Raw genomic sequence first — 23,307 nt, 5'->3', positions numbered from 1 at the left:
GAAATCTGGGAGTCCTTGGGCAATGTTGTCCCTGAGGTTCTTTCTCCCTCTCTATCTACCATGGTCACTCCTGATCTTGAGTTGCTGCCTTTATAAGTTTGTTTGGTGCCCTGCTAGGATTCCCAGAAGCAACAAATAACAGCCAGTGACTTCGAAGGGGTAGGCTAGTACATGAAAGGGATATCTAGGGGCAATAAATCCTCTTCAATAACTAGACAAGGATAGAAGAAGTGCCGAGTATTTCWGCTATTACTGCAGAAGCCATTTGTCTTGGTAACCTTTACATTCCCTGCAAATGTTCATAGGCAGGACACATWGGGATGTATCACCACTGCTGATGGAAAACATGAACGGATTTGGTAAGCTTTACTTAGATGTCAGAGCACTTTGAATTTTGAAGCTGAAATAAAAAGACTGAAATTACTCCAGAATTTCTAATGCAATGGTAAAATAAAGTAGGACTTTACAACTGAGGCCCCAGTGTCAGAACTCCATTTGATTTTCTCTGATGACTCAACCTACTTCACAAGCTATTTTCATATTCCTTATTTAGCAAACTTACTCATGTCTCAGTAAAAGCCTACGATGTGATAAAGCCAAGAAACCGTAATGTGTGGTACTGGTAACACCTCCCACGTAAAAAAAAAAATCCTACTTCCCTATTTATGTGGCTCTGCAAATTGGTTCCTGCCTTTTTCTCTCCAGAGAGTGAGCTGGCAGTGTGTCTACTCTCCAATTAACATGAAGCTGTGAAAAGTGGAGATGGAGGGTCAAATTCACCATACCTGGGGCCTCACACTTTTTTTTCCCATGTTACAGGCACATTTGGATCTTTGACTGCTCTGTAAGACAAGTGTTGTTTTTAACATACACGCAACAATGCCTGCAGAATACCTTCTTCATTCRTACTTTGTGTCCTAAAAAAAGAAGCTCCCACCAAGAAGGCAAGAAGAGCTGCCTATCTTGTGTTGCTCAGGGACTGGGGATGGGCACCTCAGTACCGACTCCCCGAGGAGCAGGTCAGTTTTACCTGGGTTTTACTGGTAAGGATGAAATTTCCACCTTTAGGAAAGCTCTTTTAGCAGGAAGAAGCTGGAGAAAGCTTATGCTTTGTAACCAGAATAGACTGCAAATAACACCAGCAAATGTATGGACTAAAAAGACACTTAGGGACACTTCAGGACAGCACCCACCCATCCAACTCCACCCTAGATTTATTCACAATGTGATTTGGAATGATGTAAAGATATGCATTTTTTTTTTGTGGCAGCTTTTTTAAAGCTTGTTTCTCTTGGAGACAGAAAGGCAGCATGTGCAAAGCAGAGCCAGAGGCTGAGCAACTGCACTCACTCACCCAAGCCTAAAAGCAAGRGACCAAAATCTACGTGGCACAAGMCCTGTTCAGTCCCACCCCAGGATGTGAAACAGATCCCGACTGGCACCAAGCTGTCCAGGACACAAGGGAGTGTGAATGGAGAGATGTCACATCCCAGCACAGCTCTGAACTAGCACTTCCATGGGCAACAGAGCTAGCAAAATCCCCTTTTCTCAGGCACTTCTTCTCATATTCTTTGGATTCTGGTACCATAATAGATAAGCTCTAGTCAAAGCTGTGCCTCAGGATACATCATTCCTGCCATCTTTCCCTCACTTGCCTCTTCTGRAGTCTGAAAGCATCCTGATAACAGTCTTCCCCTTGCTGTAATAGCTACAAGGGTCTCTACTTTCCATCAGACTTTTGTTTTTGATGTCTCTATTCCTCTGCCAAGCTTAGCTGGCAGATGGACACAGACAAATTGAACCAGCTAGTTCAGCACACACCACTATCAACCTCCACCCTTCAGCTCTGATGTTCCTCATACACCTTCCTGATCTGAACTTCCATCCTTAGCAATGAAACACCAAAAGCCAAGCTCATTTGGGCTATAAAAGCCTCTTGTATCTTCCATCCTACCAAATCTGGTGAATTAGTGCACAAACCAGAAAACACTGCTGGAACTCTCTCTTTCCCTAAGGATGGAGGTACATATTATGTTCTGGTAGCAGAGAACACAGGGTCCTGCTCTGCACATGTCAGTTCAAACTCACACATCACCTTTTCCCAGGTAGGTGCCATCCTGATTTGACACACTCACCTTCACATATTCGTGCTCAGATCCTCAGCTCCTTCTTTCCCTTGGGAGCAGCAGGGCCAGGAAGGGAGGAGGGCATATACTGTCAGCCCAGAGCCCWGTAGTCAGATGGCTGTGATGTCCCCTCAGAGAGGTGGGGGCTCTGCCAAATTGGCCAAGGGACTGAGCTGGGGGCAGAGGTCTGCCACTAGCAGAASTGGCAGAAGAAGAAAGAAGACTGAAGTAGCAGAGCAGGCACCAGCAYGAGCATGGGAACACATCCCTCTGGGAGGCAGCATTTACATCCTGCTCTGACTTGCAATTCTGGGACTTCCTCCTGCCAGAAGGAGAGGTGGATGGAGACCGGCTGAGCCCTGGGCAGGAGCACAAACCTTGGTCTCCAGCATCCATGACAATAACTCCTCTTCAGGCTCCCACAGGGCTCTGGCCCTCTCTCCTTGCTGAATCCCAGCCCAGCATCTCCTGCTGCTGACACTATCCCCTAGCACCAGTGCTTAAAGCCCGGGATAAGAGCTCCCTTCCAAACACAAAGCAGGCATCTTCTCTCTCCGCTAAATACCTGGCTCTYCCACCTGGCATGTGATCTTTGTCGGCTGCCTTGGTCAAATCTGCCAAGGCCAGCAKTCCCTCTGTTAACCCCTTCAGCCCACTGCCTTGTGCTCTGCAGATTCCCATTTTCCATCATTGGCCCTGCAGAGGGTTTCATCTTTCCTATCCTTAATAAACAAAGCTGGTCGAATCCCAGAAGGATTTAGTGCAGTTTTTAATGAGAACTGTTGGTTGCTCTGTTTCTGACCAGGTTGTCTCAGTGCTCAGGACATGGCCACTCTCATTAAACCCAGCAGCCTTGGGTGCTTGTGTGGGCTGAGAGACAGGAGGCACTTTCCAGAGTTCCCCAAGGGGACCAATCAGGTCTTTCAGAAAATTAATTGATCTGCTCTTACTRGATCATCTGCCTTACCTCTCTGGCTGCTGGTTCCCGTGTTCAGGTTCGCCAGAGCCCAGGCAGGGCTGCTGCCACATCCCTCTGACACCAGGGAACAAATCCAAGGCACATCTCCAATAAGACCTTCTCATCTGTCAGATTTGCTTCCCTGGGGGTAAGAAGTTACAAACGGATGGATATGTGCACACATGCTGTGTAACCCAAATATGTACCACAAATTTTTTAACTTGATCATTTGGAATTGCAGATTATAAATGTTCTGCAGTGATGAGCCAGAAAAAGCCTAGAAACTTCAAGAAGAAAAGGGGTATGAAATGCATCAGACGTGCTGGTACTTCTAATTTAATTTTTTTTTTAAGTGAAAGATGCGTATTACCCACATACCCTGGCTCCTTGGCACCCAGAGGTGCCACATGTCACCCACAGGCGGGACCAGAGCGTGAGCATCCCTTGTYGAGGGCTGGAAGGAAGTGGGGGCCATGCCTAGTTCAGATTTTCATCTTCAGCAAGATGGTAAATCTTATATAAAACACGCATGAATCAAACCAGAAATGCCTGCCTGGCTGCTGGGAAGTGACGCCACAGTGACTCATGTCATTCTGTTTAAAACAATCCTCCCCCTCACCTTCTCCCCTCTGTAGTGATGCACCTTGTGGCTTCTCAGCACAGAGCCCAGTGATACTTTGCCATCTCTTCTACCTTCTTACACCACTTTTACCCCATGGTGTTTTTCTCAGGGGCCACTGAGCTCTGCTAAAGCACTTTTGCAGCTCACTCCAAGTACAACAAACAGCTTTATTTTCCTGGCATTTTTTCCTTTATTATTTTTCACACTCCATAAAAACCATTGCAGGTTTTCTTTCACATTCACAAGATCTCCTGGAAATTATTGCCATTTCCCATACATATTACATATTAAAAAATAATAAAAAGGTCAACAGACAGAGACACTCATTCTGAACTCCCTGTGGACACAGAAGCCAATGTGAGCAAGACAGAAACCATTTTTTGTGGACAAAGGCAGACTAGAGGTGACCACACACGCTAAGCAAGTCACATAACACTGAAAAAGACCACTTGACCGCACATGATACACAATGTGAACACTTGGGAAAGGATAGAGGAAATGTTGTCTTGGAGCTGAAAGCTTGTCAGGTTTTTTTGGTGTGAAGTCCAGCAGTTACAGTGTTTTACAGTGTTATCTGATGGGAAGTGGATGTGATGAGGCTTGTGGAGACATTCAAGTATTCTAGGGCTGTTCTTAAATAACAGATGGGAGGATAATAGCTCAGCAGGGCAGCTGATAGATGTTAAGTCCCTGCTTTACTTAAAAGCACATCCAGTACAAAGGCAAATACAGAAGTACAGGAAATGCCACACCTGAATGGACCCACTGGTCAGGCTGGTATCCAGTTACACTGTGGACAATACCTGACACTTCAGAGGCCGGAGCAGGAGAGGGGATTTTCACCTGGTTGTGCAACAGTGTCCTGGGAAAGGCACTCCCTCTCCCACTCCAGCCCTTTGCTCCCTGAAACATGACACAGGAGAGGGGAGGAGGAAAGCCAGAGAAAGATTTGAACAAATATTCACTCCCACCACCTCTGTGGTTGCAAAGGTAGTGCTTTTCAGTTTGTTTTCTTCCCTGCTGTTKCTGTTTATTGCTTGAAACTTTAAATAAGGGTCTTTTCAAAAATAAGATGGGAARGAGATGGGAATTGAGAAATGGATGTCATTGTTTCCCAGGAATCTGGAAATACAGTAGTGGGTGCACATTGTGTGGTTAAAACCCTAAAAAAGCACTTTGTATTTTTTTTTTTAAAAAAGGACAATAAAAGTTCAGAAAACCTGCCATGCTTAGACCACTTKCATCTTACAGTCACAGCATATGGGAAGTATGACCCATGACAACCGCTCCATCTCAGAGTAAGTGGATGAAGTTTCTCTATTGCACATTCATGAAATGTTCTTGTTGGGGATCACAGTTTGGATCAGGACCACACCAGCTCCGGGCTCCCCACTGTGTTCAGCAGGATGAAGATGCCGTCATTGGGCTGAGTTTCAGCTGGTGGACAGGAGAGTGGATGGGCACAGAACTCAACACTGAGGTAGGAAAGGCAAAGCATGAGCCCTCAAAGTTTTTGCCTAAAGTCAGTTCCTCTGCAAAGAAAGATGCAGCTTCTCTTTTGCATGAGGTGACGGGGGGGCTGGGGGTGGAAGACAAGATCTCTGACTCGTATTGTAGCAGCTGGCCCATGAAACCGAAGTTTGGGGAGATCAGGCTCCGGCGCTGCTTGATGTAATCGAAGGCTTCGTCCAGGCGCAGCTTCTTTGTCTTCATGAGATAGGCCATGCAGATGGTGGGGGAGCGCGAGATCCCCGCCTCGCAGTGCACCAGGATCTTGCCGCCCGTTCGCCTGACGTAATCTGGGGGGAAAAGCCATGGCATCAGTTGTTGTTGGGGATGGAGAGGACACTGTGACACACACCCAGCGCTGGGAGGGGCAGGGGGCACAGCCAGTCTACCAGCAAGGAGAGGCTTGCTCTTCTCTTGGCTACCAAGGGTGACACGGAGATTGAAAGACAAGAAGGGCGTAACCCAGCCTACGATGGACCTGAGCTGCAGATGACACTTGGGTTTCAGAATCTGTGGATCCTGATTTAGTTCTTTTTGCATTTTTAAGGAAAATCCATCCCTGTCTTGTTCCCTGTGMCTACTTCTCTTTTGGAACAACTGACATTGTAGAACATTGGGATACAGGCAATGCTGCACCTGCATTTCTCTGCCTGCAGCTCAAAATGTTGACTCAAGCTCAGCCCGGCCAGCCCTCCCACTACCTGGTCATTTAAAAACTGCAGGGGCTCTCATTATCTTTGCTAGGAAAATAGAATTTTTCTTTAAAGTCCTAACTCCCTGCTTAGCCAGTTGGCAGCAAGCAGCAGCTCCAGAAGGGGAGCCCTCAGTGGGTACCCTTGGGTGGAGAGGCTGARTTCAGTCCCTGGGGCCTCACCATAAAGCACACAAACACGGGTAGGCAGTTGCTAATTACAGCCTGGTTAAAGGATGCTTGGACTTAAGTCAGGATATAAAAGGCTTATGCAAAGCACCCATTTTACACAACAGGAGCCACTGTGGTTACTCACACAACACAAKGATTGTTATTAGATTAAAGAGAATGTGCTCAAAATAAGCCCTTTCCACACAAAACTACTTTTCAAAAAATAGACTGTTCTCTGCTCTATCGCCTTGAGCAACATTTTCAAGCTCCAATTTATGGATAACTGTGCTGAGTGTAGTGCTCAGTGAAATACACAGAGCTGAGGAAGTTATCATTTGCCTGCCTTCAATTGTCTGCCAGGGGACTGGTGCCACCATGACCAGTTATATTTAGCACAAAATAAGGAAGACATGGATTTGAGTCATCCCCAGCATCTACACCACATGCCCCATTTTAAAAGAAAGTGAAAATTAAAGTAATTCTTTAAAACCTGGAAAATTTCCAGGTGACTCGACATCTRTCAGAAGGGGTTGAGAATGGGACAGAAAAGTGCCATAAATTATTATTTCCCTGAAAGGTGTGATATGTCCCTTACCAGGAAGGGGAAGGACTCAGAGAGCCCTTTTTGTAGGTCAGGTTTTTGTAATTCTGCCTGCACTGCTGAAAGACTCAAACTCAGCTGAGCAATGAGTCCAGTGAGTCTGTAACTGTGTTTTATTTTATTCTCTTTCTCTCTCGAATATTCCTGGAGAGCAGCAGCACTTATTTCAATATGATCTCCTCCCAGGCTCAGGCTTCTCAACCCCATCAARCCTTCTAGTGCTTCTCAGGGAGAATCCTCTCTCTTGTGCTCCCTGGCACAGCTCAAGTTCACTCACCCACCCAGCTGAATGCAGGAAGATTTGAAAGGGAATGGCACAAAGCTTTCTAAAGGCCTCCTCATTTTTTTTTTTTGCATTGGGGTATTTAATTAAAGAGTGAGATACCAGCATGATCAAAAGGAGGAATGAATGAAAAGAGCTCTGTGATAAGAGGGGACAATGGATTTCTCTAAGACCCCACCTTTGTGATATCTCAGCATGGTGAGGCAATAAGCTGACTCTGCTTCACCAGTTGTTACTGAGTCTGGCATGCAAGTTCAAAGAACTGGGGCTTTTTCCTTTACAAAATTCAGTAGACTTCAATGTATCTTTTATTTTAAAGTGAATTAAATGAATTTTTAATTGATTTAACATTTTAAATTAATTTAAAATACATGAAGATCTGAAAATTTGTTCATTTGTACCTACCAATGAARTCTATGGCTTCCTGGAAGTGAGAGCTGATGTCTGCTGTGTGACTGTCCTCCACTGGGATCCACTTGTAGCAATACTGGTCTTTGAAGGACTCTGAGCTTTTCCTGGAGACATTTAGCAGGGCTGTGATGTGCAGGTTGGCGAGAAACTCGCACTTGGAAGCATGATAGGCACTACCAAGGTAGAGAAAAGGCAGGATTTCCACTGGACCACCCTGGAAGAGAAGGAGCAGAAATATAGCTTTTTTTTTTTTTTTTCTCAAAACTCCTGAGACTCAAGGGAGGCAAAGGGAGCCTGTGTGGGTGCCTCCTCCCTCCCCCTCTGGCTTTTTTGTACCCCAGTGCCACTGGCCAAWGAATCAGTCCCATGGCAAAGCCCACGCAGGAAAAATGATTTCATTTTCTTGTTCACATCTGCAAGGTACRAAGTCAGATCCAACCCACTTGTGTACCGGATGTTTGTGGCTTTCTTTAAAGTGCTGCCCCTTGCAGTGCACCCAAAATGCTTTCATATGTGGCGCCCATTACTGCTGAGGTTTTACCAAAAAACAGGCAAGGCAGGGAGCCACATCCCAGCAGGGAGGAAGATTAGGACAGAGGAAGAGGCTGCTTTAGCTCAGCCAGGRCTTAGCCCCTCAGTCACATCTCCAAAAATGAAACAAAGCAAAAAAACTGAATCTAGGCTCCCCATCCCCCTTCACCCCACACCCCTCTGGAGCACAGCACCTGCTGCATCACCCACCCCACGATGTCATCTCAGTTCCTCCTTCCTCAACACGAGCAAAGGCTGGATGACGAGACCGCGAAAGAAAAAAGCCACCGTCTGACACGGCTTTCTGAGCTGGCAGGTAACTTTCCATGATGCACATGAGCTGCTGTCACCCTCCAGCTGCGATACAGTGCCTTTCCACTGCCCTGAACTGCCCACATGGTGGGTTCCCATGCATCAGGGACAGCTGGCAGCCAGCCAAGGTGGCAGGAGGGTGCCTGGTGTGGGAGGTTCTCCCAGGGGAGYAGAGAGGCACCACAAAGGGACTCCCCCGAGCAGCAGGAAACGCACGCCCTGRCGGAAGCGTCCTGACCGCAGGGTGACATCTCGGAGCACAATAATCCCCGGGCTGGGTGGGCACATGACGCCTTCCCCTGTGGAAACCCCACTTCCCCTGTGCAATGGTGGCTCTAGAGCCATTGCACCTTCTCAGAGGCACTGGCCCCCTTGCCAGCCTCTAATTCCTCCTGGGATCTCAGAGGAGGCATGGGCAAAATGTGCYCCTTTGTCTGCTGGCAAAATGATGCTTCTGGCAGCCTGTCCTCTGCTTGTTTTGAGTCTCCTCAGGAGGTGTGAGCTGCTGATGGCTCATGCTGCCTGGGTGTGTCATAAGAGAGTTCATAAATACAGTTTTGGGGCTAGATATGTTGTTYTGCCTCCTATTGCCTAATTTTGAAGCCAGGTAGAGCTGATGCTGACCAGCAGCACACAAGGACAACTTATTCGGCATATGGGCTGTCAACTTGTGACAATTATTGACAGCCCATGCCAGCACCAGGGGCCACTGACACCCTGCCAGCCTCCAAGAGAGTCTGATGGCAGCAGGGAGAAGTCCCAAGGGGAGGGTCACACACTGCAGCCGTGACACGCACCTGGTCATAAGCGGGTTTGTGGTTGGCACTCTGCTTCTCACAGTGGCTGGCAAGGTTTCTCTCTGCCTCCGTCCTCTCTGGGGAAATGAGTTTTCCATCCACRCAGCACTCAGGATATTGAGAGTTAAAGGTTTCATACCCCCCTAGGGAAAAAACAAAAAAGAAAGAAGATATGAATATTTGCCCTCCCAAGGACTGATTTAATTCAAGTGAAGGACAAATGAAGCTCCGGCCCTTGCAATGCAGCGGGATAGCAGTGCAAAGCGATGAGCTCCAGGGGAGGATTAATGAAGGATAGTGCTTCTCTGGGGAAATGGGCTTGCTTAAAAGGCTTTGGGCACCCAGGGAAAAACCTCTGATACCACTGACAATTATTAACTTGCCGAAAGCCAGTGAATCCAGACTAAAGCCGTTAGCAAATGTAGTTCTGTTGAGTCTAGCAACCATTAACTCCTGTACAGTGGGGACTAAACTCCCTCCCTCCAGGTTTTATGTATGAGCACTAATTCCAGCGTTTCAGGCAGAGATTTCTGTACTAAAGAGTCATCTTTYCTAAATTTGTCATTAATATATACACTGTGACAACACCCAAAATATTTTATTTGCATTTTTAAATGGACAAGAGGAGGATGCTMGCATCTGTCTCATTAATCACCACAATGCACGAGACAGCAATGTAATGAASATGGTCCCACTGAAACCAATATATTAAATAACAGCTATAAAACYTAATGAAATCCTGTGACAGCATTTGACAACTGAATAGCCCCACATGAGCTATTCTGCACGGTTAAGTACTGCGTTCGTTTCATTCAGTGCACTAGTAATGAAAAGGAATTAATCCTATTATTACATTGTTATTCAAAGTTTGTCGTCAGCTAAATYGTTGCCTGTTTCCAGACCAGGAATATACTGCGTGGAAACACATCATCTCCAAATGAACCTGAATAAGTCAGGTAGCAGAAGCAGCCTGGAAACGTCAGTGGTGTGCCACATGTCTGCCACCTGTGCTTTTTCAGAGCACAAATGAATGGCTCATGAGCAGCTACATTCAATAATCCTTCAGTGCGGCCCTCAAGTAAACAAGGCTTGGAAAGCAAACCCTCCCGTTGTGATTCATTCACCTGCAACTGTTTCACCCTGATAAGCTGTGTTCCGCTCGGTGCCCGCTGCAAGAAAGGGTTTTGAAACAAGAGAAGTGCTGAAGACCAGAGGAGCTGCAGGACCCCCACCAGCCTTGCTGCCAGGGCTGCCTGGTACAGCCACCTCTGACATTTCAGCCCTACAATGCCAGTGTCTCATCTGTTTGCAATGTTTGAGCAGATGTGTACTCAAATTCATGACGTGCTACCRTCGCCTACTCATTCCGGCCGTGGGGTCCTCGTGTTGCAAATGGCCGGYATGATCCAAAGCCCACTGAATGTGATGAAAGTTTGTTTTCCATGACAGGGGGCAGGAGAGTGACTTTATAGTCAACAGGCACTCAGCACCTGCACCTTTCCTCCTACTCCCAGCAGCATTCTGCCAGCTTGTTCCAGAGCTCACAGCATGAGGCAGTGGTCAAAGCAGTCAAGTGACCGTGGAGATCATGATGGTGGTGGGAGGTGTTTGATAAAATTATATCCACAACAACTGGCTTGAGAAAATTGTATCCCTAACAACTCACAGTGTGAAGAAACAACAAACATAAGAAGCTCTACACAGTTCCCTGATCTCCAATTGCCCTTCATGGGGTGAACTTTTAAATCCTCTTGTTTTGCATAGCTGACCTTATCTTCCCCCAAACCCCCAGCCACTGCCATCGCATAGGAAAAATATGTCCAGTTTATATAAATAGCCATTATCCCCATTTACACCCCATGTTGTTGTTTTTACTCTTGAATGAACACAGAAATCTGCCCGAGCCAAATCTGCGTGTGTGTTCAAACAGACACGCATGTCTCGTGTCTCTTGGGGCAGCTAACACATGCAGCTGGTGAATGGTTAATTACAAGCCTTGGGGATCAGGATATTTGCAGGCCATTCTTACAGTGAGTCATCTGCTCATCCCATCCTCCAGCAATCTCCTCTCTTCCCCCTCCCCACTCAACCTACCTTCCCTGAGGTCATTTCTGCAAATACTCGGTTGCTCATCACAGAGAGCTGAGCTGCACTTCCGTTTTAATCAATAAGTAATAGAATCGTTATCAGCACCAAGGGAGGATCCGTTATTTTATCTTTCTTTTTCCCTGACACACAACCACTGTCACCCTGGCGGGGCTGAGCTCACCCAGAGTGAAACTGCACCTACACAGATGAAAGATGTGGTCCTGCAAGCCAGAAAGAAAGAGAGGAAACAGGGTTTGGCTTGCAATGATTCTGTTCCAGCTGCCCTCCCTGGGACCCGACCCCCAAGATCTGGAGTGGGGGTSACCTCCTCATATCTTATTGTAACAAGACCCTCTGAGCATCTAAGTAGGCAACAATCCCTTCCAGCTCTCCATGCCTAGGGAGAACAGGAATATAAGAAAAAACCTCAAGGAGGTTTTTCTCCCTGGTGGTTTTATAGCCTATTATTTGCAAAGCTGGTAGTGGAGRCCTCCAAAGGACCCTTTTCTCCTGATTAGAGCCCAGTGTTCCAGGGTGATTTATATCCCCACTGTGCCATGGATCTTCCCCCAGGCCATGACAGCTTCCTGGGGGTCCGTGGCCCCAGTGAATCATCAGTGCTGCCCACTGAGTCATGGGCCTGAACCTGCAACCCAGACCACTTCCAGCAAAGCAAAAGGAAACTGCAGCAGGAAAAGGAGGAAACTTTCTCATACACTGAGAGGAAATGTCTTTAGCCTCAAATCGACAGGCTTTCAAGACAAAAGAGATACTTCACAGCACACAAGAGGCACAAAGCAGAACCTACACTAACCCCTTACCCCAGATAAACTGCCCACAGCCACAGTCACCACTTCAGATTGTGGGGCTGGTACATGAGRAGGAAAGGATGATCCTGTAGCCAAACAAGCAATCTGAGAATCAGCAGAGCTTAATTCAGCCCCTGGTTTGCCACAGACTTCCCACTGTGACCCTGGAGATGTTTCTTCATCTCTAGTTTAGTGTGGTCCCTAAGGATTTGACTGGCACAGCACCAGTATCCCTGCCCTGCAGTAGCAGAATTTGTGCTTTTGGGGTAACTGTCAGACCACAGMAAATGGTGACAGAGGCTGGACAGAGCCAGGGTGGTGGCGAACATWCCCCTACCCTGGGCAATAGCCAGGCTGAAGATGCCTCTGCCTCAGCGGATAGTTTGTTACAGGAGGCACAAACTGGGTATGTCAGGACAAAAAATAGTGATTAAAGGCTCATTAAAGGTGAATTAACCTTAGCCCATGAGAACACAGGGGTAGATTTTATTCAAGAAACGTCTCCTGGTTTTCCCCTCCGTTTATGGCCTCATGGTATGGCAAGGGGGGTGTTTAGAAACCCCGATTTCGGTGTGGGGCCGCTGCGAGAGCCGCGTGTGCGGGGCTTCGGGCGGGAGCGGCCCCACCCGGGCACGGCCCCGCTCCCAGAGCAGGTGGGGGCTGCGCAGAGAAAAAAGAGAGAGAAGGACAAAAGCGCTGCCAGGSGAAGTGGAGGGGAGGCAGAGGCGGGAGGACAGGGAAAGGGCGGGCTGCTATGCCCGCTATGCTATTTATCGTTTTATTACCTCGGGTTACACGGAAGGAAAACAAAGAACCGCAATCGAAGGGCTGTAWTACACGTGAGGGGAGGAGGTATTTTTGTTCCCCGACGAGCCCTGGAGTTTCGGCTCTAGGTTTCCCCTGACACCGTCAATGTGCCCGATGGAGAGAAACCTCTCCCCCCTCGGTGGACGGGCGGGCATCGGCCCCGGAGTTTCGGGCGCCCAACACGGGCCTCCCGGTGTCACCGGGCGGAGAGCGAATAGCGGTGGCCTCTTCTCTCCTCATATCCGCGGGGTTCATTTTGTTTCCCACGCAGAGCCGATGTCTCTCCCCTTTTTATAATCTGCAACTTTTGCTATTCTTTCCTGRTTTTCTCTGCTTTCCCCTCAGCCTCTTAACCGAGCGGCGGGGGTGAGCGGAAAGGCATTTCGGCTCAGCCCRCAGAGCCTATCCGGGATTTAATTCCAGTAGGTGGAAAAGAAACAAAATCCCGCTGTTACCTCCCTGCCCTCCACCAATAATCAGGTTCACTGCRGGGCGAAGGAGAGGGAAGGGGAGCACCTCGGGGCCGCCGCCAGCCATGGGAGCTTCGAGGGTCGATCGCGCCGCTTCCGCCCCAGCCCCAGCCCCGTCCCCCGGGTCCCCTCTCACCTTTCAGGAAGCAGACCCTGGCCCCGGCCTCCGGTAGGCTGGAGAGCAGGGCGTTRAGGACGATCTGGGCTGTGCTGTCCTTCTTCAGCTTCTGCCAGTGGCCCGTGCCCTGGTCCAGCACGACCACGGCMGCCAGGCGGGCGTTCCCCGCCGCCCCCTCGCCGCCCAGCAGCAGCCGGGATCGGGCCGCCGCGTCGGGCACCACGAAGTGGAGCGGCACGGCCCCGCCGCGGGCCCGCCGCATCACCACCGAGTTGAGGTTGACATTGAGCGAGCCGCGGAGGCAGGAGGCCGAGTAGGACAGGTAGGGCCGGCAGTCCAGCACCAGGCAGCGGGAGGGCTCCTTCCGCAGCAGCTTCCGCAGCTGGCGGCAGTCGAGGGACGTGACTTTCATGCCGGCCGAGGGTCGCGCCCCGCGGCAGCCGGGGCAGGAGAGGGGAAAGCGGCAGGGGGGTGCCCGGTGCTAGCGCGGAGCCGGCAGCGATGGGATGGGACGGGAGGGACAGAGGCACAGCGGGGCCGCGCCGAGCCCGGGCAGGGAATCCCGACCGGCGCCGCCGGGCATTTATATGAATGGGAGGCTGGGCCGTGACGACACTGCCCATATAAGGGGAGTGACGCGCCCGCCTCCCGAACATGGACATCTCCCGCCCCGCGCACCGCCTTCTGGCGGGGATCCCCTCCCTCCCTGGCGGCGCTCCGTCTGGCTGGGAGGCAGAGGAAGCTGAAAAACGCTGCAAAAATTCTCCACTCATCGGCTGAGGATCATCCCGACATCACCACCGCCCCCTCCCCAGCCTGTCAGGAGAGTCGGGAAGCGTGCCGGGGGGGCGGAGGAGAAGGAGGGAAGGGAGGAAGGAAGGGAGGAAGGAAGGAAGGGCAGCGCTGGGGCAGGCTTCTCGCACCAGGTTGCGAATGGAGTTTCAGTTCCCCTTATTCCCCCCTCAGTGTGTGTATCCTCACCCGCAGCAAAGCCTGAGCCCGAGCTGTGCTGCTCACGGGATCGGAGCTGCCTGCTCCTAGATCCGTTCGGAAAGAATTTGGCCCCCTGCTCAGGCCGTGGTTTGCATCACGGCAGCTTCGGCAACCCCGTGATCAGCGACAACTGCCCGAGGATGTGGTTACTTGGCCCAGGGTTTACAGCCTGACAGATAAGGAGCAAACAAGGAGTAACAGGCAGGGAGAAAGCAAGATGAGCCATTCTACAAAATTAATGAGGGCTCTTGGAGGGATGGGGACAAGGATGAGAGTGCCACCTGCAACATGAAAATTGCTGGTATGGCTGTTTGAGGGGAGGATCTTATTTCCCTTTCCTYGTGGCTGCAAGACTGTGTCTCAAGGACTTGCAAGACTTACACCAYACACAATTCCTGTGCCTTTGTCCAGCAGTCATGACACTAAGACACACAGGAATTAGGAAATTTGGCACTTGCCMGTTCCTTGTAGATTAGTTTTGTAAAGAGACCAAAAAGAGGAGTGGAAATTCCTAGAAGAAGTTAAGCAAAAGGCTGAGCTTCAGTCAAGCTCATTACAGCCCAGCAGATGACAGTGGAGCTATCTAAGAGCAGGGTGTCATTTATTCTGATGGTGCCCTGAAAGAATGCTCACCTCAACAGCAGGCAGGAAGTGCCATCCCTGCCTCAAATTGCCTGCAGCTGAAACAGAGAAGCATGAAAGAGACTGTGCAAAGAAAATGTTCAAGCTGGTTGAAAGAATGGCAACTACTGGTTTTGAAGCAACTCCTCTTCCTCTTTCAATCCCCCTACAGCCCTCCCATCTGGCTCCTTCTAACCTGACRCCCCCTTGCTCTGCTCCTCTGAGTCAGCCAGGGATGGAGATGGAACAAAAATAGAAGTAGATTGTGGGTAGGGGCAGATGTTCATGGTACATCTTAGCGTGGGTGTTGTCTTCACCTGGTCACTGCCATCACGACAGCTTGGCTCTTTCCCTGCACCCACCCTGGGAGCAGCTGGGCACTGTCAGAGCCACATGGCTGGGTGAGACCCATGTGCCAGCACAGTCTCTGTCAGAACCAGATCACCACAGCTGTGCCAAAAACCTTCACATGGACTAGGTGGGAAATCTGGCATGGGTAGGGGCTCTGTGACCTGGTCCTGCTYGCACAGGAAACCTCCACACCACCCAAAGATAACCTGCCTTTCCTGCCTCTCAGCCCCCAGCTTCAGGAGCCACTGCTTCCTCTCTGAGAAGCAGCCTTGGGGCTCAGACCCTAGTAACAGTAACCCTCAGCTGGCAAACTGCTCCCAGTGGGGCATGGGGAGGGAGAGAGCGACTGTGGGCAGATGCGAGTGTGCTCCTCCCTCCCAGGAGGAAGCAGGGGGCCAGTGCAGTCACAGTATCATTTCCTCCCAGGAAACCCAACTGAAAATGTGGAGGGATGAGAAAGAGAGCTTTCTTTCCCTCCATACTGCTGCCTGAAGTGACACCTCTGAAGGCAGGGCAAATTACACCAGCCCAGAAAATAAACTCACTGGGGAGTACCTGAAATTTGGCCTGTGCTGGTGGCAGGGTGTATATCACCAGACCTGACCTGCAGCTGACCTTCCTCCTTTTACACTCCTAATCCTGAGCATCCAAACAACTGCCTTTCAGTAGATTATAGCTCTGCTTTTGTTTCTTAATGGAGTGAGTCAGGACCACATTTTTATTAGGAGAAAATTACAAGGCRAACAACAGCAGTATTAATGCTTCCTCCACTGCAGGGTGCTGGATGCAGTGTCCCTGACTTCTCTGCCCACCAGCAAAATATCTCAGTTGTACTTGGAAACAGATGAGCAATCGGGGCTGATGCTGTCAGGGCTATGGGATGGACATGGATACTCTTTCCTGCTGGAGCAGCTCCCATTTGTCGGGTGCTCCCAGCCAGAAGAGAGAAAGGGCCTCGATTCCTGTAAATGGAAGTGGTTGAGAAAATCAAACCACTCTCTGCTTTAGGTAGGAACYTCCCCTCCTCTCTGCAGCATTTTACATCATTCCCACTTAGGTTCTGCTGCATCTCTCTGCTCCTCCTCCCGCTTCCCCTTGATAATCTCCCAGGCTCCTTTGGCCTTTGTCTTGGGCTTTTATCGGGGCTTTCAGATCAGCTGGTCCTTTCCTTTTCTTCCAGGCTGTATTTCCCTTAACCTAGCTCATTCTTCCCTTCTCCTCTCCCCACCTCCTCCGGGCTCTTTGTTTCTGCCTGTTCTCAGTGCTGCAAAGAGAAACTTTCTCCTTGTGACTGGGGAGGGGCAGCCCCAGCTCCTGCGGGGCACAGCTGGACCTCCACCCCAGGGAACAGCATCCAGAAGGTATTGCCCAAGAGTAAAAAACTGCCTTTTGGAGAGAATAAAACCCAAAAGGAGCCTTAAAAGGGGGCTTACATGAATAAATGGACACCGTTTCTTAGGAAGCARAAGAGGCAGGCTCAGCCAAGTTTCCAAGGCTTGACTTTGCCTCAAGTGAGACACGGGATGCCCTGTGCCAGATGTTACAAGTGTGCTTGTTACTCCAAAGAGTTAAAACCAAACCTCAGCAAGACCAAAAGAGAGAGAAAACTAGTCAGCTCCTGGAAAGGAGACTGAGGAGAAGGTTCATACAGGATCATACAGGAGTTAGGTCAGAGAGGTGTTATAGAGGGTAACCTAAATGCCATGGAGTCCAAGTCTGGGTCTTGAGCTGCATCATATCCCTGCTGGGGCACAATCCTGAACCCACATCCTACTATTGGTTGTGAAATGCAAGAAATTCCTCAGATGAACAAAGCATAGCACAAGGCAGTAGGGAAGATGGGTTGGCATTTCTTTAATGTTATTAAGTTTTCCATATCATCAGTTTCTAATTTTGGAGTAGCTGATGTCAAAACACTTAAAGCAGTGAGATAAGCTTGTGCTGGTAAATGGAGAGCTGGAAGACACTTAAATTTATACTCAGGGCTAAGGTCAGTTGAGCAGTGGCAATAGAGAGATTGTCAGGCTGAGACCTCGTTGGTGTCATGACTTGGTCACTCGTGAGATAAAGTCTAGGATCTAAGATCAGATCRTGACTATTCATCTCATTACGAATTTCTCAACAGGACACCTGTTGCCAAAAGCTGATTCTACAGGGTGAAAAGCACTGTCAGACACAGACTGTCATGAATGGGAGTTGCCTGCATTCAGCATTTCTGAAAATCAGGCTGAAAGGGAATCTCAGTCCTAGTCTGATTTTTACCTGACTCATGCCTACGTGACTGTGACTGCACTGACTGCTGGAAGCTGCTGTCAACAGCTACAGTCAGGAGTGAAAGAGGAATGAACAAAACCTCCTGCCTCCATTTAGAAGCCACTGTTCTTTCTGTTCCACTGGCTGGTGGCTTAACCTTGCATACAGATGGAAGATAATTTTTAAAACAGGGAATCCATCTATCTGTACAATCAAGTTTCATTTTCTCCACTTGCCTGATATGGCCCAGAGCATCGTGAGCCATATTGATGGAGCACTTGCCAGACCCAGTTATGAATGTAAAGCACTCGTCTTTCTATTTTCAACCACGTACTATCCCTGGGGTAACTGCAGTAATTGCTTACATGGGAAAATGATTTGTGTAGTTAGTTGCCTTTAATGTGAGACAAAGCCCTTTTGTTCTTTTATCAACTTGCCAGTTCTCATTTGTTCTTTTCTCTTCCTGCCACTGCTTCCCTGCATSCATTTCTTGCCATCTCATCCTGTCTCTTCCCTTTTCCTGGATGTATTTCCCAGGAACTTGTTCCTATTCTGCATTGGCAGATCTCCCTGCACTAACAACACAGCCATCCCCAGCCTGGCTGGGCTTTCACTCACATCTGCCAGCTATGCCTGCCTATCTGTACCCAACTAACCAGTCATCCTGCAAGTCTTTGTGTGGGGTTACTGCTTCTGTAGACTGTTGGGAGACACCAAGTGATATAAAATATTCTTACATGTGCTGTTTAGTTGGTAATTAGGACAAGCATATCTTGAAGAAATGCTGTATACTTCAGTCCAGATCTTTTGGAAGCAAATCTTATCATCACTGAATCTGATTCCCTCTGCCTTGGTCTTTCTGACTGACTCATTTCTTAAGCACCATGTTGTTGCCTAGAGGCTATAATCACATAAGTATAATCCGCTGCACAGTGTGTGTTACTATGCCCACTCCACCGAGAATGAGTACAGCTCCTGGGTACAGAAATGACTTTTTAAGCTCAAAATGGAACAGCTCATGCTTTTATGCTGAGAATGTTTTGGAGCCATTTCAGTAGGCTACACAGATACAAGCAAACAAACACATTCAGTAAAATCCTATATGGCTCTGTTATCTTTAGCATTGCCAGTCGCAAGAAAAATTCCCACCCCACTGCCCCTGCTTGTTTTCAGGGGTCCCCAGGCATGGCACAGTCAGGACAGTGGGCCATGGTACAGGCTACAAAGCACCTCATGGCATTGCACATCCCCGAAAAGCTCTTTATCCCTCCTTTGCAAACAGAAAACACACAAAAAGCAGATCTTGGCTTTGGTCTGCCCTCCAGATATCACCGTAGATGGTGTTTCTGGGTGGTATTTGGGTCTGCTCAGGCTGTCTAGAAGGCAGCTGTGGGGAAAGGGGAAGCAGCTGGAGCCCGTGGGCTGGGGGAGGCTGCGGCCACCCAGAGCTGTGCAGGGGAAGCAGATAAAGCAGAGCTCCCCTTTCCCAGCAGAAACACGGGTAACAGGCTAACAGGGGAGCAAGGACAGCTRCTGGAGGAGCAGGGAAGCTGCTCGGTGACTGAGAAGGCCAGCACTGGGATCACTCCCTGTGGCTGCGGTTCTCCATGGGTGAGGGCTCCAGGAACAGGCTCAACAAAAGCCTGTCCAGAAAGACTTACCCAGAAAATCAATCCTGCCTTGGGGTACAGGTGGGCTAGATGACCTTTCAAGGAGTCTTCCTACAAATCTTTGTTTTACAGGGTTATGTGGGTCACATTTGGGCACCCATGCTTGTGACTTGGTAACTGTCCTAAAATTAAATGGCAAAGTAATCTGAATTAATAACTTGATAAATTCATTTCTTTTACTGTGTGTCCTCTCTGCTCAGGCTACTTCAAATGTTGTCTCCCTCCCCTTACAGTGAATCATCCAGAGAAGAAAAAAAAATTTGAATGAATTTTTTTTTTCCCAAAATAAACTCAATGAAATAAACTTGTAAAAGAGAGGAAATAATTTACGTCTTTTATGTTCCTTTCTCCTAGGTTCCTACTTACTTAACCCCATTTAAACTTTGTATCAGCTTATTACATCCGGTGAAAGTACACTACAGCTTATTAAAATTTAAAGCTGTTACTCCAAGGGAAAACACTGAAAGCTCTTTTATGGATTAGCCAAGCCAGCAGGATGTGGCTTCGACTTTGTATCCTTTTGATGGCATGGCCCACTTGAGCATCTTTATAAAATAAACCTCCCCCATCACTTTGGGCCATTATAGTTTTCTTTGCACCGAAGTGTTTTGTGCCAGTAGAACTACATTCCACCCCTGTATTTCACAGACAGAGCGAGAGGGTATCATACACCAGCCTCTGAAATACAGATCTATATTTAAGGTAAGGTAAAATGGAAGTAAATACCMACAACTATGCCATTCATTTAAAATCAGGAGAGTTAAAAATATTGGGTGATACCTGCCATACTTTTGCTCACCTCTGTCCTGAAGGAAGAACATGATCTGAGACCAGCAGGATGTGAGTAATAATTTGTGCTGTATTATCAAACACACAGTTGTACCACTGCAACACCTTGGTTTCTTTTAAGCCAACTTTGYATTGGAAACCCTTGCCAATACAATGCTGCTGCATATAATACAARCCTTCACCACAGTTTCCTACTGACAGAAAAGGGCCTGTGGGGTGACACAGCTGATTTCCTCTGCAGCTATGGCAAATGGCCTCTTGAACAGGAACTCTTGCACTAGAAACCGCCTTGCCACTCGGTTTGCAAACTGCACCCCAGCAAGCAGGGCTTGGGTCYTCAGCCCTCTGGTCCCTGAGCTTTGAGCCCATTTAATCTCACTTCCTATTATTTCCCCCCTGAAGGCTTGGGAGTCTGGAAGAGGACAGTGTATCAAATTTAAAAGGGGGATTTCCAGGTTTATTAAGAGTCTCTTGTTCATTAAAGAAAAAAAAAAMCCTTCAAAGCCAAGCCCTTCCCATAGCCCTTCCCAAGTTTCTCCTGGGAAATGTCCCTTCACACAAAGACTGCTCACAGTGAAAGATCTCTAGGGCTGCCTTATAGTCTACAGCTAGCAAAGGCTCCCATCCTACAATTCTGATAAAGAAAGTAACAACCAGTCCTTCAGAGTATGAGGAAAATGCTCCCCCTATGAAYTGCTGCTCACTCCATCCCTTCTGTACCCAGCAGATTCAGCTTYGCTTTCCTTTGCCAAGATATCAGCAGAAAGGTCCCAGCACAGCCAGTGGTTGCCATGCTGGACCATTCATCACCCCCCGCTTCCTCAAGCTCTGGGGTGTGGAGTGTAACCTCTGGCTGAAGATCAGCACAAACCATCACATTCCATACCACTGCAGCTGTCTGCTGCCTCAATGTGTGCCAGAGGTGCCACGAAAACTTCGGTGGCTTTGGGGCTGCAAGCTTTGGCAGTCTTTATTATTTATGAACTGTGAGCAGGGACTTCAGTTATTCAGCGTCATGCTGGTCTCTGCCCACATGCAGGAAAATCTAGAAGTCCAAAGGAAGAAAATGTGCCTCAGTGCAAACTCACCATCCCATCAGCGCACAATGAAGAGGGCATTCAGGCTGCTCTGGAAGCATCTGTGTAGGCAGAAGTTGACTCACAGGGAAAAAAAGGTGGGAAGAGAACGGGGCTGAGCTGGGAAACAATTTGTCACTAGCCAGAACATTTGTCCAGCATTGCTTGCAATGATACTGAAAGTCCAGTTTAGGAGTGGGTGGCAAAGTGAGCCTGTATGGCAGTTGCTCATTTCTCTTCCCACCAGCCTCCTCCTGCAGGAGCGTGGCACAGATATGAATGTTTCCTTTCCTGCACCCCTGGGATCTCTCAGGAGCCCCTCAAGWGACAATGTCCTGGGAAGCAGTGCTCTATCAGGAGTGTGGTCTGAGGGGCAGCTTCCCAGTTGGGAGGGCTGGTCATTGGGACATGCCACCACCCAGACCTCAGCAGTGCTGCTTGGGGAATTGGGACATGTGACACATCTTCCACTGCCTGAATCACTAACAGTTTCAGTTGTTCACAATACATCTTTTATCTAACAGGAAGGGGGAAAAATATATATTTGAACTGATTTGGAAAGACCCTGGGCACCTAAACCCAAGGAGCTAAAAGATACACAAACCCAGGTTTTCCCGTAGAAACCATTCCACCAAGGAAGGTCAGTCCTAGAGAAACAGTTCACTGTGCAGACGTGGCGTTCTTGTCATAGCTAAAGGAGCCTACAGACAAGAGGCTGCTCAAGCTGCCGCGCCTTTTTTTATCCTAACAACCCCAGGAACTGCCTACACGTAAGGAACAACTAAAGCTTTTCCAGGAATAAACCACATTTGTGATATTGCAAGCCTCCTCCTGGGGCTGTGCCTGGCACTGCKTTGAGCTACGAATGTATGGTGACAGGGACTGTCTTTTCCACACCTATTCCACATGGATCAGAGTGGCACCCTCTGTGCATTCCAGCTAGCCAGAAATACCACCAGCCCATATAGGTGTCCCATCAAGAAGCAYACACATGGGTGACACCTCTGAGCACAAAACTCCAGAGGGAAAGCAGACAGAGATGTGCAAACAATGGAGCTTCTAAGGGGTTATCTCAGTCTGCTCCCTTCTTGTGGTGGGACAGCAGAGGGTCCACAGAAGGGCAGTGACAGGCTGAGACAGGTCTGGAGAATCTCAGCTCAGCATGGTTTTCCCATATGGTGACTCTACTTTGTCACAAGGGTAATGTGACAAATCTGCCTGTGCATTTTCTCCTGACATGTTTAAAGAGGGGAGAAATCACCCTCACTGAAGCTGGGAGAGCACAGAAGAGCTACTTGTGTATTCTGGCAATACCCCAGTGTCRTTCCTAAAGGCAGGATCTGCTCCCCCCTCCCACTGTGGGCCCAAGCCCTCTCCTCAGGGTGTCCTGGAGCAGTACTGAACCCCTTGCAGAGGCCATGAGCAGAGGACGATGAGTCCTCCCTGCCAAGTGMAGACTTACAGTAGGTTTGGGACAAGACTGTGGAATTTCTCTGATTGATRCAGGTTAGGCTGACATTTCCAGAGGCCTCAGCTTGACCAGCTCACACTYTGGCCCTTCTTTGCCCTTTCCGTGCTGCAGCTTTAAGCCCAGAGAGATGAATCTGTGTCTGCTTCGTGCTGGCCATTCACCTCAGCGTTGTGTAGGTGGCTCTATTTTAAGATAATTCCCAGGTTTAAAAAAAACCAAAAACCCAAAACCCCACCAGGTGAGAGGTAGATGTGTCTGCTTCTGCTGTTCTTGCTGTGGGGACAGAAACCTGCAAGAGGGAGATGGTGCAGATGGATACCAGGGGCAATCACTCCCCAGAAGGAGCAGCAGGAGGGCACCCCTCCCTCCATTAATGCTCACCTTGGCATCATTTAGACCAGAGGCTGGTGCTGGAAGGTGCTGCATGGCTCAGCCCCTTCCCTACAGGCTTATTCCTTAACAAGAGGGCATTGTCCCTGCCAGCAGGAGCCTGGCCTCATGATGCTGAGCAGGACAAAGGCTCAATTTACCCTGTGAAAGAGCTGGAAACCAGGAAAGGGCCAGAGGCAGCCAAAGCCCACTCTCCCTGTCTGAGACACTTTGGATTTTGATGCAGTGGGTTGGTCAGCTGCAGGCACAAAYGATCAGGGCTTAGAGCTCCCTCCCWTCAGCAGGAAGTGCTCTGGGACAGTGTGGAAGTGGGAGGTGTTGGGGCCTTATTGCTCCAATCCTCTCCATTTCTTATGGCATAAATCAACAAGAGAAGCACTACAGATGCT

The 23,307-nt window shown here is 48.9% G+C and overlaps 1 protein-coding gene across 1 annotated transcript; it reads right to left on the bottom strand.

Moving 5' to 3' along the window:
* Window positions 1-3,865: 3,865 nt before the first annotated feature.
* DUSP5 (dual specificity phosphatase 5) lies at window positions 3,866-13,883 on the bottom strand. The gene is made up of 4 exons (XM_057375546.1): window positions 13,323-13,883; window positions 9,013-9,155; window positions 7,367-7,586; window positions 3,866-5,505 (listed from the first exon to the last, which is right to left on the bottom strand). Exons 1-4 carry the CDS (start codon window positions 13,714-13,716, stop codon window positions 5,105-5,107), a joined length of 1,158 nt encoding a protein of 385 aa, XP_057231529.1. The 5' UTR covers window positions 13,717-13,883; the 3' UTR covers window positions 3,866-5,104.
* Between the last annotated feature and the right edge of the window lie 9,424 nt (window positions 13,884-23,307).

Source organism: Malurus melanocephalus, unplaced genomic scaffold, assembly GCF_030028575.1.
Source record: "Malurus melanocephalus ecotype Western Australia unplaced genomic scaffold, MMel_1.1 scaffold_252, whole genome shotgun sequence".
In the NCBI taxonomy this organism is placed as follows: Eukaryota; Metazoa; Chordata; class Aves; order Passeriformes; family Maluridae; genus Malurus; species Malurus melanocephalus.
Note: the sequence above shows the minus strand (reverse complement) of the source record. Positions and strands in the feature narration are given on the sequence as shown.